This window comes from Taeniopygia guttata, chromosome 4A (assembly GCF_048771995.1).
Source record: "Taeniopygia guttata chromosome 4A, bTaeGut7.mat, whole genome shotgun sequence".
NCBI lineage: Eukaryota > Metazoa > Chordata > Aves > Passeriformes > Estrildidae > Taeniopygia > Taeniopygia guttata.
The window spans coordinates 17,527,247-17,541,095 of NC_133029.1; the positions used below are offsets into that span (position 1 = coordinate 17,527,247).

Sequence of the window (13,849 nt, forward strand, 5' to 3'; positions counted from 1 at the left end):
CTTTAATTTTTTTTTTCCGGTGAGAGTTTTTATTTTAAGTTATTAATCACCTTTATTGTCTTGATTTTTTTTTCTCTTTTTTAAAAATTATCTCCTTTTAGTTCTGAAGAGTGGAAGAAAGTCAGCGATTCTGAGCGCAAGAATTTGGGGCTCACTGTTAAGAACGATGGAGAGTTCTGGTGAGTGGGAGGGATGTGAAGGATTTGGAGACAATGGCTACACTGAGTCATTAATCTGCCATTTAACAGCTTCAAAACCAGATAGATAAAATTATCCAAGGTCTCTTTCTTACAAACTCCCAAAGGATGACAGGGAAGAATAATAAAAATGGATTTAAAACTAGTAGAACAAAATTAGTAGCTCTCAGAATCGGTTGTTTATATTTAGGATAATATCTCAGAAACCAGGAGAGCACAGGCTGGTTTACATGACACAGTGCCCAATTAGACCAGTTAGACCAGTTACATTTTGAAATGGGTAAAAATGTCTGGGGAAGTCCCATGTGCATTTCACACCCTGTTTACTGAGTACTGTGCCTGTCTGTAGGTCAGCCATGGCTGAGGCATCTAAAAACAGAGTTGCATCCAGTGAATTTTGATATTTGTTGGTGTTTTCCAGCATGGGAATGAGAAGTGTTCATTCTCTATACAATGTCTAGAGCTCTGTTAATTTTGACCTTGCTTAGAGCTTAGATCCTTAGCCCAGCAGGTCCTTCAGGAGATGATCAATATTGCATCAAGTGAGCTGGCAGGGCCCAGTGTGAAAATAATTCTGTTGGCTTTGTCAGGACTGGCAGCTGCAGGGTTTGGCTCTGGGCCATGAATAAGCCAGGCCATGATGGTAATTCAAAGAGCCAGGCTGTTTTTCTGTTGCTCTGCAGTCCAGAGATGGGGTTAAATAAAAGCTCTGTCCAGAGTGCAGAGCTTTGAGTCGTGCTCAGGGACAGATGTGAAAATAAGGACTGTAATAATGAGGAGTGCTTTAATTGCAGGTGATCTCTTTGGCCTTTGTAAAATGTGTTATCAAATCCAGCCTGGGAGCATCAAGCAGTCCTTTAGGCTTAGGAGATGCAACAGGACAGATCCTGATCTGACCAAACACACTGAGTGATGCTGCTCTCAATTAAGCTCTAAAACTCTGTGATTGTGGCCTCACAAGTATTTCCACATGGAAAGCTCTCCAGTGAATCAGTTTGTCCCCTGGACAGCTGAGCAACGCTTCCTCTTCAAATTACTGCAATATTTTGGGTTTTGTTTTGGCTCTTTGTGTGAATATCACTGTTTATTTTTAAACAAACCATTACTTCCCTGATGTTCTGTGGAGCAGGATGACGTTTGAGGACTGGTGTAAGAATTTCACAGATGTGGACATCTGCAGGACAGTGAACACCTCCTGCTTCAGCCTCCACAAGACCTGGGAGAAGGAAATGATGTATGGGGCTTGGGCAAAGCATCCAGAACCCCTGCTGAACCGATCTGGGGGCTGCTTTGATAACAGAGAGACCTTCCTGCAGAACCCCCAGGTGGGAACCCCTGTGTTTTGTGAGTATTTGATAACAGAGACCTTCCTGCAGAACCCCCAGGTGGGAACCCCTGTGTTTTGTGAGTATTTGATAACAGAGACCTTCCTGCAGAAGCCCCAGGTGGGAAGTTTTGTGAGGTATGGAAGTGCACCCACTTTAGCTGGGGCTCCTGAAATACCCACCCTGTTTAGGAGTCGGCAGTTTCTACTAGACAAAAATCTCATTGCCCTGGGAGTGGGCTGTGTACTGCATGTTTCATGATTTTGGTGCAATTTCTCAGAAGGGTATGGATATTTATTTAGGATTGATCATGCTTGGGGCTGGTGATTCACACACACAACAGAATTACTGACATCCTGCCTGGACTTCTTTCATTTTCCCAGTCATAGAAAGGCAGCAAGTCTGATTTTCTAAATACAGAGCTCACTTAACCCCCTTAAACAACTTGGGGATTTGATCCACTGTATTAAGTTAGTATCCCTTGGCATTAATGTAAGATTCGGGAACTACTTGATCTCTTTCCCAAGCTCACCCTCTCATCAGCATTACAGAATTTCCCTTGTCCCATCCTACCTGGTCATGTCAAGCCATTCAGTTTATCTGTTCATCCATTCCTACTCCCTTTCCCACCTTCCTGCCCTTCACTCTCCCAGCACATGCAATATCAGACATAGACTTCTGTTACTGCCTGTGGGCTCTGGGCACTTACTCTGTGAGTTACTACTCTGAAAATTGATCTTTCTGTCCAGATTAATTAAGGATATTTTTGGATCTGCTTCTCTGCCATTGCAAGGGAGGTTTGTGCCTGCAGCCTGTGTTTGCAGAGCAGGATGGAGCACTGGGGCAGTGCAGCCTCTGCTGCTCACATCAGATCTCGGATTCCCAGCTCATCCTGCAATTCTTCACTGCTCTGCCTTCTGGCAGTGCCTCATTTCCAGGGGGTGATGTAATTCAGGTATTGCCCTGTGAGATTCTGGCTGTGTTCCCAGAGCTTGTCTGGTCTCATTTGTAAGTGTTTAGCTGTCACAGAGAACAAAATGCACAGGTTCCAGCTGAGTGCAATGCCTGATGCAGTGGAAGGCCTCTGTATTCCACTGTTATCTCTGGGCCAGTTGATTAAAAGGCTCTTAGCAGCAGTGCTGGAACACAATTGTGTTATTTTAGGGCTGTTACAGGTTACTGTGGCACACCCCACCATAATCCAGAGATAATCTCTCTGTTCTGGCACTGAGGCCTCCTGTGAGGTTTATCTGTGCAGAGAGGGATTGTGACACTTCCAGCTCCTTTGATAAGGCAGTTTCAGCCAAGTATTTGTGTTTCTACACAGCAGAGAGCTGCCCCAGCTCTGACAGATGGGAATAGAACACACACAGCCCCATTTCCAACCTAAGACAACATATTTCCTTGGTGATGGCTTTACCCTCAGCCTCCTGAGGTAATTCCAACAGCTCTTCTCTCCCCTCTCTCCTCCAGTACCTCTTCGATGTTAAGAAGGCCCAGGACAAAGTGTTGGTGTCATTGCAGCAGGAGGATCGCCGCAGGTACAAGAAGGAAGGGAAAGGAGACAACATCACAATTGGCTTTGAAATCCTCAAGGTAGGCAGCCAGCTGTGCTCCTGGTGCAAGTCTGTTCAGTTTGCTCAGTCCTGCTTCACCCTGACAGTGAGATCTTTGGCAGATAGAGATCTGTCTCTAGATAGATAAATCTAGATAATCAGTTTATCTGCTCATCTGTTCCTACTCCCTTTCCCACCTTCCTCCCCTTCTCTCTCCCAGCACTTGCAAATTCAGGCATAAACTTCTGTTACTGCCTGTGGGCTCTGGGCCCTTACTCTGGAAACTGGATCTTTCAGATAATATGCCAGGATTATCCTGGGGTCTGGCTCTGTGCTCAGACTTTGTGTGGGCACTGCACTCAGGCTGTGGGAACTCAACTGAATTTAGTTCAGCTCAAACACTGTTTGAATACATTTAATTTATTTGAAATAAATAATTTTCACCCCTTGAAAAATAATTTTAAGTGCTTTTCATATCCCCAAACTTTCTAGAGAAAGGCAAAATTATATTAATGCTTAAAACATGGAGGTTTTTTTCCTCCTTCTTCTGCCTCCATTTCATCAGCAAATACAGCCAGGAGAATGAGGTTGAAAAGTCTGCAGTTTTTCTGGTGCCACTTAGAACAAAAGTGTTGTCAAAAGCTGGATTGGTGAGCAGGAAATGAATATATGGGAAAAGGAACCACAGGGATCCCAAAAGGTAATTTAATTGCACTCTCAAGGCAAATTGAGTCAAATGAAAACACTCAAGCTCAGAGGAGGAGGGAAGCAAAGAAACAGCAATTTTTCTGCTCTTTCACTGAGGACTGGGGTAATCCTGTCACCTGTTGCTACAGCTCCTGGGACTACATGAAATCTATGGCTCTACTCTAAAATAAAAAGTCAATTTTTTACAGTTGGTTAGATCTGCTGACATCTGCATCACACCTACTCATTTGCCAATCACCTTTTAACCACATATATTGAAAACTGTTGTTGCAGAAAGCAGAATAATTTCCCTTGTTCATGCCTGTAATTTGGAAAGGCTTGAAAAAGAAAATCACACCTTCAATGAAAAGCTTCAGTGCTCTATTTTTATTTCTGATCAATAATTTTTCTATTTTAGATATATTCTAACACACCAGGCTCATTAACATGACTAAAGGCCCTGGGAAGAGAGCTGCCAGGAAAGAATGAAGGGCTGCCTTTGCCCCAGGAGCTGCTTGAGAGAAAGGTTCAGATTTAAACTGTGCTCTGGCAATGCCAATGCCCTGGAGAGGATGTTTAAGAGTTAAGCACAACTTCAGGGCTTAGAACAAAACATGCATGGTTATTCTGTGGCTTTTGTATTCAGGAAAGGGCAAGGAAAATCCAGCTGTGTGCATCTGGATTGGGAGCCTGCTGTGAAAGGCTAGAGAAGGGAGGCAGAGGGATCTTGTCATAGTTGAGATGTCACAATACAAAGCAACAAACTGTTTTTATGACAGCATGGATGCTTTTTATACATTCTTACAAAACTCATCAGTTTAGACTTCACTCATTGGTCATGAGAGACAAAGTGTTTATTGGAATAGGCAGTTGCAGGTTTCTCTCCTTTCTTTATTGGTTTCTATGTCAACAACCTTGGTAGGAAATTCTTTCAGGGGTAAACATGGATCCTTTTATCAAACTTCTCTCTGGCTCACAGAAGTCACTGTGAAACCTCTCCCACAGGATCTCAGCCTTGTCTGAGCAGGTGCAGTCCTTGAGGTGTGTGTCCATCTCTGGAAGTGTTCCAAGCTCTGCAGTAGCATCACATCATCTCTTTCAGTGTGTTCCTGTCTTTTCCAGCCCCAAACTTTTACCTGCCACAGCTTAAGTGGAGGAGAAAACACTTGCCTAACGATTTGCCTTTCTTGCACATTGTGTGAAAAGCTGTGTGGAGCTCAGGGAGAGCCCTGCCCGTTTGCCCTGCTGTCTCTCCTGCTGCAGGTGGAGGACAACAGAAGGTACAGGCTGCACAAGCTCACGGTGCAGGAGAGAGTGGCCACGTCCCCCTACTCCAACACACGCAGCGTGTTCCTGAGGAGGAGCCTCCAGCAAGGCCGCTACGTCCTCGTCCCAACCACCTTCATCCCAGGTGTCCCCACAAAATTTATCCTCAGGCTCTACACAGATGTGCCCTCAAAACTCAGGTGAGTGGCACTCACAGCTGCAGGTGATCCTCCTTAGCCCACAGGCTGCAGCTCCGTGGAAGGTGTTGCAGGGTTGTTCTCCAACTCACTGGCTCGTGTGGCTCCAGAGCTGGGCCATGGAGACATCAGGAGACCTCTGAGAATCTCCAGGTTTGTTTAGTAAGGGACATCTTGGATGATTCACTTTGAGACTTTTGGCTTTTTTAGTTCAGTTCTTGTAGTGGCCCCCAGTTCCGGGTCAGGACACTGAGCACTGGTGCTTGTGGCTACAGCTGGGACTTGTTTCTGTGACCATCTCCTCTGAAAGCAGTGGTTGCTGCAAGAGTAGAACCAGTGCTTCATGAATCAGGCCCACTGCATTTATTTCTTGCTTTGACAGTATTTTCCACTATTTAAAATTGGTGTTATTTTCACCACTTTTGCTTCCACGCAAAAGATATCACAATTTTGTTTTACTTTTCTTTGCTCTATTTTTATGTCTTACATCTGTCGTTTCTGCACCACAGAATTCAAACACTGCAGATGAGGGAAAAACTACAAATCTCATGTTCTAAAAATGGCAGATTTCCACAACCATTGATTGTTTGCTTGACATTCTTTGCTTAGGTTGCTTTTTCCATGATTTTTCAGGGAGCTGAAGGCAGATAGGCCTAAAATGACATGTTGGAGTCTCCTTTGTGGCTACCCACGCAGAGTCACCCAAATCAAAGTCCACTCTGCAGAGGGTTTGCAGAAACAAGGCAGATCAGGAGGTAAGTGGAAAGAGAGTCTGGAGGAGTGGAATTGGCTTTTCAGTCCTCTAAAGATGATTTGGGTTGATATGTAAGCAATCAGAAATTATCCAAACAGAGGATTTATGGGATTTGTTTTTCCATCTTGCTGTAAAACCTGCTCTAGTGGAGAGATCAGATGAATATGGGGATGCACAACAGCAAGTTATGGGCAGGTCCATAACTGGGCAGGATGGGCAGGAGTAGCCAGACCCTCCTGAGGAGCTAATTGTGGAGATTAGTAAGGTTCTTCTGTCAGGGTTGTGCATTTTCTAAATGGAAAATATCCAGGAGGCAGCTGAATGGCACAGACTCATGTAGTGTGTTACATTTACCTCATTAGAGCACTTCAGGGAGGGCTTCATGGTTTTCAAACAATCATTTTCATCTGGGTAAAGTAGAACAGGGGTTAAATGCTTTGTACATGACTGTGTGTCTGTCAGAGGAAGTGTCCTGAAGGACACCAAAATGGCTTTAGAGAATCTGATGTTGAGCTAATTAGGAAACTTGACCAGTTGTCATTTGCTTTTTCATTTTCTTCTCCTGCTCTCTCATAGTCTTCATTTTTCACAGCTCAATGCTGGTTATTATCAGAGCCCTGTTTCTGGCCAGAGGAAATTTATTTAATTTTTATTTTAAATGTCTATTGGAAAGCTCCTCCTTGGTGCTGTCTTTGATCCATTGCTCTGTCTGGACAAAATAATGGCTGGTTTGCTGTTGTTAGGAGTAGTGGATGAATGTAATGGCCCAGACTCTCCTGGATGCTCCTTGTGGAAGTACCTCTCTCCAAGCCAGTGTGCTCTGAAGTGGATCCAGCTGTCTGTGAGACAAGCACAGTGGCCTGCAGAATGATGAAGAAACTCCTTGTGCTAGAGGATTTTCTGTCACTCATTCCCTAGCCTGTTTTAAAAATGGCTCTCACTGCTGTCTGTCAGGCCTTTTCCCCGAGTTTCTCTTGGAGAACAAATCACCTTTTGCACCTTTAAGTCTTCCTGCTGACATTCCCTGTTGGATTTTCACACTGAATTGTTTTTCACCACTTAGACTATAAAGTGAGTGTTGAGGTGTGTGGTGTGTAATGGCCCTGGAAGCAGAGACCCTTTAGTGGCAGCTGCCTTGGGAGCAGCCTGAGAAAGCAGAAGGAGAAGCAGAGATTCACCTGCAAGAGGCCAAGCAAGCTGCTGTGGTTGCCAGGGCAGTGCTTGTGTCCCAGCACTGTGCCTGCTGATTGTGCCATGCCCTTTTCCAGTGGCTGAGGCTGGCAGAGCTCTCCAGCGTCTGGGAAGAGCAGTAGAGAGGAGTGGGAATGCAGCTGGCAGGGCAACAATCCCTCAGGAAAGTTCTCCAGAAAGCCTTTTGCTTCGGTGCAGTGCTGCAGGATGTGGGTGTTAGATCCTCAGAGCAGTTCTCAAAAACCCAAAAATTAAGCCTTAGACTACTGAGCACAGATTTCTTTAAGCCTTAGAAATGCCATTACTGCTCAGGTGTTTCTGGCTTTTACAGATTCCAACTTTTTCCTTTGCACTGTTCTATTGTACAACTTCCCAAAGCACAGCATGGCCAGGACTGAGGGCAGAGAGCTGTTATGGGGTTCAGGGCAGAGCTGGAGCCCTCTGTGTGCCCCAGAGCTGAACCCAGCCCTCCTTCCACTACCAGAGCTGCAGTTTCATTCCCAGCCCATGGCCAATACCAGGACATTGCATTTCCGCTCTAGCAGACCTTGGTGTTTTTTCTTTGTCCTGTAAATAAACCAGGCACAGAACTGGGCCATCCATAGCTGAGAACATCTGATCCCCAGTGTGGTCTCCCACTGCTTGCTTTTGTTGTGGAATTGGAGCCAGTTTTCCTGAAACAACTGACCCATCCAGCACTGCCTTCATGGGGTCAGAACATTTTGGAGCATCATGAGTACAGGAACATTTTGTGTCCCCCTTCTACCTCCCTCTGTGAGGTCTTGCTGAGAATTTGAATGTTTCCTTCAAATATTTTCTTTCCTTTTCCCTTCACTTAGCCAGCCCTCTCATTAACTGCTCCCTCATCCATCCAGCAGATGTGGCTGTCACCTCTTTAGCTCTGTGCCCTTTCCCCACCCCTCCTTATGCTCTTTATCTCTTAATTACTGTTAATGAAGGGGTGTTGCTCTGCTCTTTGCAGAGTTGTTAACACCACTGGGGTGACGGGCAAGACCCCATTTGATCCATATCCAAATTGCTTTGCAAAGAGGGCAGCTTTTCCAGCCCTGGTGGCACAGCCTGGTGCCACCCCCTGCCCCAGAGCTGAATTCACCGTTCAGTGACAGGGAAGGCAATTGCCCAGCAGAAAAGCCAATATCCTGGTACTTGCCATGGAACTGTGAGGTGTTGTCAGGGAAACAGCTCTGGCCAGGTGTAACCACAGAGCAACACATGGAAAAATCTGTGTCTGCCTCCTACCTGGAAGTGGCTGTGTCTGCCTTGGATGAGGCTGTTGTGTGGTTTGTCCGTGTGAGGTGTTGTTCCTGATCTTGTAAATGAGTGATGTCTTTGAGGAAAATCATCTGGGTATGGTTTGTTAAAAAGATAAAGTTGCCTAAAATTGTGCTGCCTTCTGGCTGTGGTGGTATTTTCAAGTAGATGGTGAAAAAAAGTGTGTTAGAAACGCTCAGGTGCCTGACTTACAGATACCCTGGGTTTATTTAAAATCTGTACCTAAGAAGTAGCAAGGTGTGGGGAAAAAAAGATATTCTGTCATTAATAACAGAAATGGACAGAGTTGTGTTGAAATACAAAACACGGTATTGCCTTTGTATAATTAAAAGTTAATTCGAAAATTGAATGACCCATTCTCTTTGAATGTTTTTGGTGTTTCCAAAATGGTTCTTGCTCCTTATTGTAAAGGAAAGAGAATATCAACCTTAATAAGAAATAAAAATGCTCAGTGTAAAAACAAAGCATTTCTAGAATGTTGAACAATTGCAGGGAGTCACATGTGAAGGTTAGATTGAATATTAGGGGAAAATTGTTGCCTGGGAGGGTGGGCAAGCCCTGACCCGGGGTGCACAGAGCAGCTGTGGCTGTCCCTGGATCCCTGGCAGTGCCCAAGGCCAGGCTGGACAGGGCTGGGAGAAACCTGGGACAATGGAAGGTGTCCCTGCCATGGCAGGGGGTGGGATGGGATGGGCTTTAAGGTCCCTGCCAACCCAAAGCACTCCATGGTTCTGTGTTTGCACCTGGACAGGAGCAGTGGCTGTGACGTGCCCTGGTGCCCTGTCCTGTGGTGCTGCCAGGCACAGGAGGGGATTGTCTCTGCTGGGTTTCTGGGCAGCTCTCAGCTGCCGTTCTGTGTGCCCAGAGCTGTGCTGCTGATTGTGTTCCAGGAGCAGATCCCTACGTGCTCATCAAGTGTGGGAACCAAAGCCGGCGCTCCCCGGTGCAGCGCGACACCACCAGCCCCGTCTTCAACACCCAGGTGATCTTCTACAGCAAGGACATCGACAGTCCTGTCACCATCCAGGTGAGACAGCCCCAGGGCAGCTGCTCAGGGCAGGGAGGGCAGCACAGCAGCAGCCCTGGCCTTCGCTGGGCCAACTGTTCCTTTGTGTGACTGATATCCAGGAGAGAAGAGGGAGAACCTCTGCTCCCCTTGCTGGGCTCTGCCTGCAGCTCTGCTGCTGCTTCTCCTCCACGAACACCAGCTGATGGCACTCTGGGATCACAAGGCATATTTCATTCCAAGGAATGTTTCATTCCAAGGCTTTGATGGAATTTACAGAATTCCTTTTGCCCCATGAAAGAATGAAGCAGAGACAAAGAAAAGCCAAGTGTTGTCCAGAGTCAGCTTTTGAAACAAAATCAAAGCTAAGGCTGTTATTAAGAAGTTTTCTAACCCGAATTCTAGTCCTGTGGGAACTAGACCTCACTGTTTACCTCAGTGCTAGCTGGAGAAATAGAACTTGGCATTGAGACGATGCAGTCGAGGAAAACTTTGTCTTCAGTGTAGTCTGTGGGCCAGGCTCTAAAACTCTAGCACTGAGGAGGTGCAGAGGTGGGCAGAGGCAGGAAGAACAGCAGACAGGCTACTGTAGGTAGGTTTTACTGCTGATGAGCTAAAAAAGGCCATTTTTATTCCTCTTCTAGGCAGGCTGTGACCTAGAAAGCAAAAAGCTGCATTTCTTTCCTTATTTGCATCGTCTATGTAAATGAACATGCAAATCCAGAGTCTCCCTCATGCTCTCTAGACAATTAGCTAAATTTAGACGCACACGAGTCTGCGACAGCACTCTCGTGTCCTCCGTTCGGCAGGTGTGGAGCAGCCGCGTCCTGCGTGACCGGTTCCTGGGGCAGGCGGAGCTGGCAGCATCCCCCGGGCAGCCCCGGCAGCGGCGGCGGCTGCGGCTGCGGGGCAGCACCGGCGGGGCAGCGGCAGAGCTGCCGCCTCACATCAGCCTCACGGTCCTGTGCAGCGACGACCTCGCCGAGCTCTGAGCGCCGCGGAGCCAGGCGGAGCTGTCACCTCTCGGCAGCACGGGGTGCACATCGGCATAATCGCTTTAAAGGGGGGAAAACCCTCCGACTCTCCGCCTTAACGCTGCTAATGGGCGGAGAGGCGTTGGGAGAGGGGGAAATGCGTGTTTATACATATCTATGCTCGTGATGCGGCTCATGGAGAAATGGAATGATGGAAGGGAACGTCTTCCCAGCAGCATCGTTGAGGATGCAGGCAGGAATGGCATTTGGGGACTGGCAAATACAAAGGGGATTCGTGGGGATTTTTTCCCCATATCCTTCCCTTAGAAGGATATAAATTTCTTAATGAATTTCACTACAGATTAGGTGTTTCTGTTCCTTGGTGAAAATGTCACTACTCGAGGAGCTCAGTCATAGCTCGTGGCCTTAAGACCAGTCTTGCCAGGACAACATTAAAATAGAGGGGCAGATCTTGCAGTGCCTGTTTGAACACCACAGCAAATAAGAGCTTTGTCCACCCAAAGGCTCTTAGATTGACTTTCTGATTGTTCTCTTCTCCACCTCGAGCTGGTGACTCTCAGTTCGGTATCTCTGTCCAAGCTGAATCACAGTTCTGCCGTGGCTTTGCTCAGAGCACAGATTCAGTAATGGAAACCTCCTTGCTTTGTTTAAGCCACATAATGCTAAAAATGGGATAACAGCCCTCTTGTTTTGGTAGATGTAGCACCAGCCTGAAGGAGGAGAAAATGAGCTGATGAGAAGGGTGGGTTTGTAAAACCAGGGCGCTGGTCCCTGGCAGTTGTCAGGCCTCGCTCTCAAAATTTTGCCATAATTTATTGCTGGCACGGCTGATGTTTGATGGAGTTTCACTTGGGTACCACGGAGGATGGGTTATTTCACATTTCCCTCACAGCAGGGATCTGGTGCCAGCTCCTCCCTTCCCCTGCAGCCTCGGCAGGGTTCCCTCAGCAGCTGTCTGGGGTGGGCACGCTGGGCAGTGACCCTGGCAGTGCACAGGGCTCTGTGCCAGCCGCTTGGAAATGGATTTTACACAGCTGCAGATTCTGGGTGGGAAAGTGAAGCTGAAGGACCATTCTGCCTTTTTTCACAGCCAGGAAATTTGGATTCTATGTGCCTCATAGCCACTTCAGCCATGCTGTGCCATTTCTGCAATTTATCAAATGGCCCTTGACAGAGCTAATGTTTTCCCAAAAGGTTTTGAAGTCTCCTCAGGGCTCCAAAAGGATCATTGCTGTGGTAGGAAAATGCTTTCTCTGACATGCCAGAGATGGTCTGTGGGGCTGTGAATGATGCTGCAGTGCCATCAGCTTGCATGTACCAAGGACCTAAATCAGCTCTTTCAGAGAGTTTGGGCTCAGACCTCTGGCACAGCAGAAATCTTGTCAGAGGTGTGAACTACAGGCCCCACAGGCAAATGACATTCTCTGTAAACTCATGGCTTCAGAGCTGCTTACTCTCACAAATGTTTGTAAACTGAGATTTATCTTTTTAAAAGCATAAACTCATGCAGACCAGAGCTGGGACGAGGGGAACTGCAAATGTCAGGGCTGCCCTAGTCCTGCACCGAGAGCTGTTTGCTTCCCGCAGTGTTCCCGTGGGATGGGGGCCATTCCCAGGGCTTGGCTTGGCCAAGGGTCAGTGTTTAGCCTGAAAAAAGATCCACACTGAGACGGCAATAGGGGTTTGTGCCTCCCTGCCCCATGATTTGGCTGAGGAAGCTCCTGAGGTCCTGAACTCTGGTGGCTGAGGAAGCTCCTGAGCCCACTGAGGGCACAAAGCCACCTCAGCCCCGAGCTGGAGGGGTGTCCCTTGGCTCTTTCCCTGCAGCCACACAGCCCTGGCCCCCAATCCCAGCACCACCACCCTGTTCCAGCCTCTGTACTGGGTTGTCCCCAGCATCAGTGGGACACAGGGAGTGTGACCAGCAGTTCTTGGGCACCTACAGCCTGGAAAAGTGGGAAGTCAGTGGGGTGGAGAGCACAGACGTGACTTTAGGCCTTGAGCGTTGTGCCAGCTCCAGACAATCCCCCAGTTTGTCCCCCTGGCATGGGGACAGGCACTGCTGGCCAGTGCTGCCCTGAGGGACTCAGTGCTGGGAGGCTCAGCAGGATGTCTGGACCTCTGCATTGATTATTTTGGTGAACCCTTTGGTTTTCCCATCAGGAGGAGCTGATCCAGCCTGGGCACACAGCTGGTTCTGCTGGCTTACAGATCCTTCTGCCTTCCCAGGTGAAGCCAGGCAAGGGCAGGCTGACAGGGGCTGGTGCTGCTGTCTGCTCCTAACACTGGTAGTTAAATTTGTTAATTTTTTAACAATATCAACATGTGGGAAAACATCTTGGGGTTGGTTTTTTGGGAGGGGAGAAAGGCTGCATTTATGTACACACTCGAGCCACCTCAAAAACGAAAACAGGTGGAAACGGGTGTAAAATGTTTCATTGCAACTTTTTGTAACTTTTCAATACAAAGTGAGCTAAATAAAATTTTACCAAAAAAATTAAATTTTATCGCTTTCTGCGCCGGCGGCGGCCGCGAGAGGGCGCTCGGTGCCCGCCCGCACAGGTGTGAGCGCGGCCAGGTATATATACACACACCCCATATATATATGTGTGTACAGATATATTTTATATATATATAAGGAGAATTATATATATTTTTATACATATATAACATATACCGATATATTTTATATATGCATTTTATATATATAAGGATGTAATGATATTATAATATAATATAATATAACATAACATAAAACATATAACATAACATAATATAACATAATATAATATAATATAATATAATATAATATAATATAATATAATATAATATAATATAATATAATATAATATAATATAATATAATATAATATAATATAATATAATATAATATAATATAATATAATATAATATAATATAATATAATATAATATAATATACATACATTTTCTATATATAAGGAGCTACAATGAAGGGCAGTTATTAGGGGGTGTGAATAAGGGACAATATAAGGTACAAGGTAAATGTATGTCCACAGCTCTATAACACACTATCTATAAATATCATTATATAAAAACATTATATATAGTACTATAATAAGAAGAATATATATTCTATAAATATTTATACATATAATAATTATCCAGTATATCATGTGTCTATGTACATTTGCACAGCCCCCATTTAGCAATCTATGTTATATACATACCTTTCTCTGTAATCTCTATATATTATATATCTTTTGTGTCCACATGTTCTGCCAGGTGGAGGGAGGACAGGGAATTCTCCAAACACTCCACAGTCCCAGCTGACTGTGTGTATCCAACAGGATGTTTTGGCTGCCCCATTCTTCACCTGTTTTTGTTTGGAAATGCAATTGCACT

At 46.0% G+C, this 13,849-nt stretch overlaps 1 protein-coding gene across 2 annotated transcripts in view; it reads left to right on the forward strand.

Moving 5' to 3' along the window:
* CAPN6 (calpain 6) overlaps nt 1-12,969 on the forward strand; it is a 48,594-nt gene extending 35,625 nt beyond the window's left edge. For both annotated transcript variants that reach the window (XM_030272916.4, XM_041716221.2), the window contains exons 8-14: nt 102-179; nt 1,327-1,522; nt 2,996-3,118; nt 5,029-5,231; nt 5,862-5,983; nt 9,357-9,493; nt 10,282-12,969. In XM_030272916.4, coding sequence (XP_030128776.4) covers nt 102-179; nt 1,327-1,522; nt 2,996-3,118; nt 5,029-5,231; nt 5,862-5,983; nt 9,357-9,493; nt 10,282-10,464 — 1,042 coding nt within the window. In that variant the 3' untranslated portion in view covers nt 10,465-12,969. The remainder of the gene's footprint in view (nt 1-101; nt 180-1,326; nt 1,523-2,995; nt 3,119-5,028; nt 5,232-5,861; nt 5,984-9,356; nt 9,494-10,281) is intronic.
* Nucleotides 12,970-13,849: the final 880 nt, after the last annotated feature.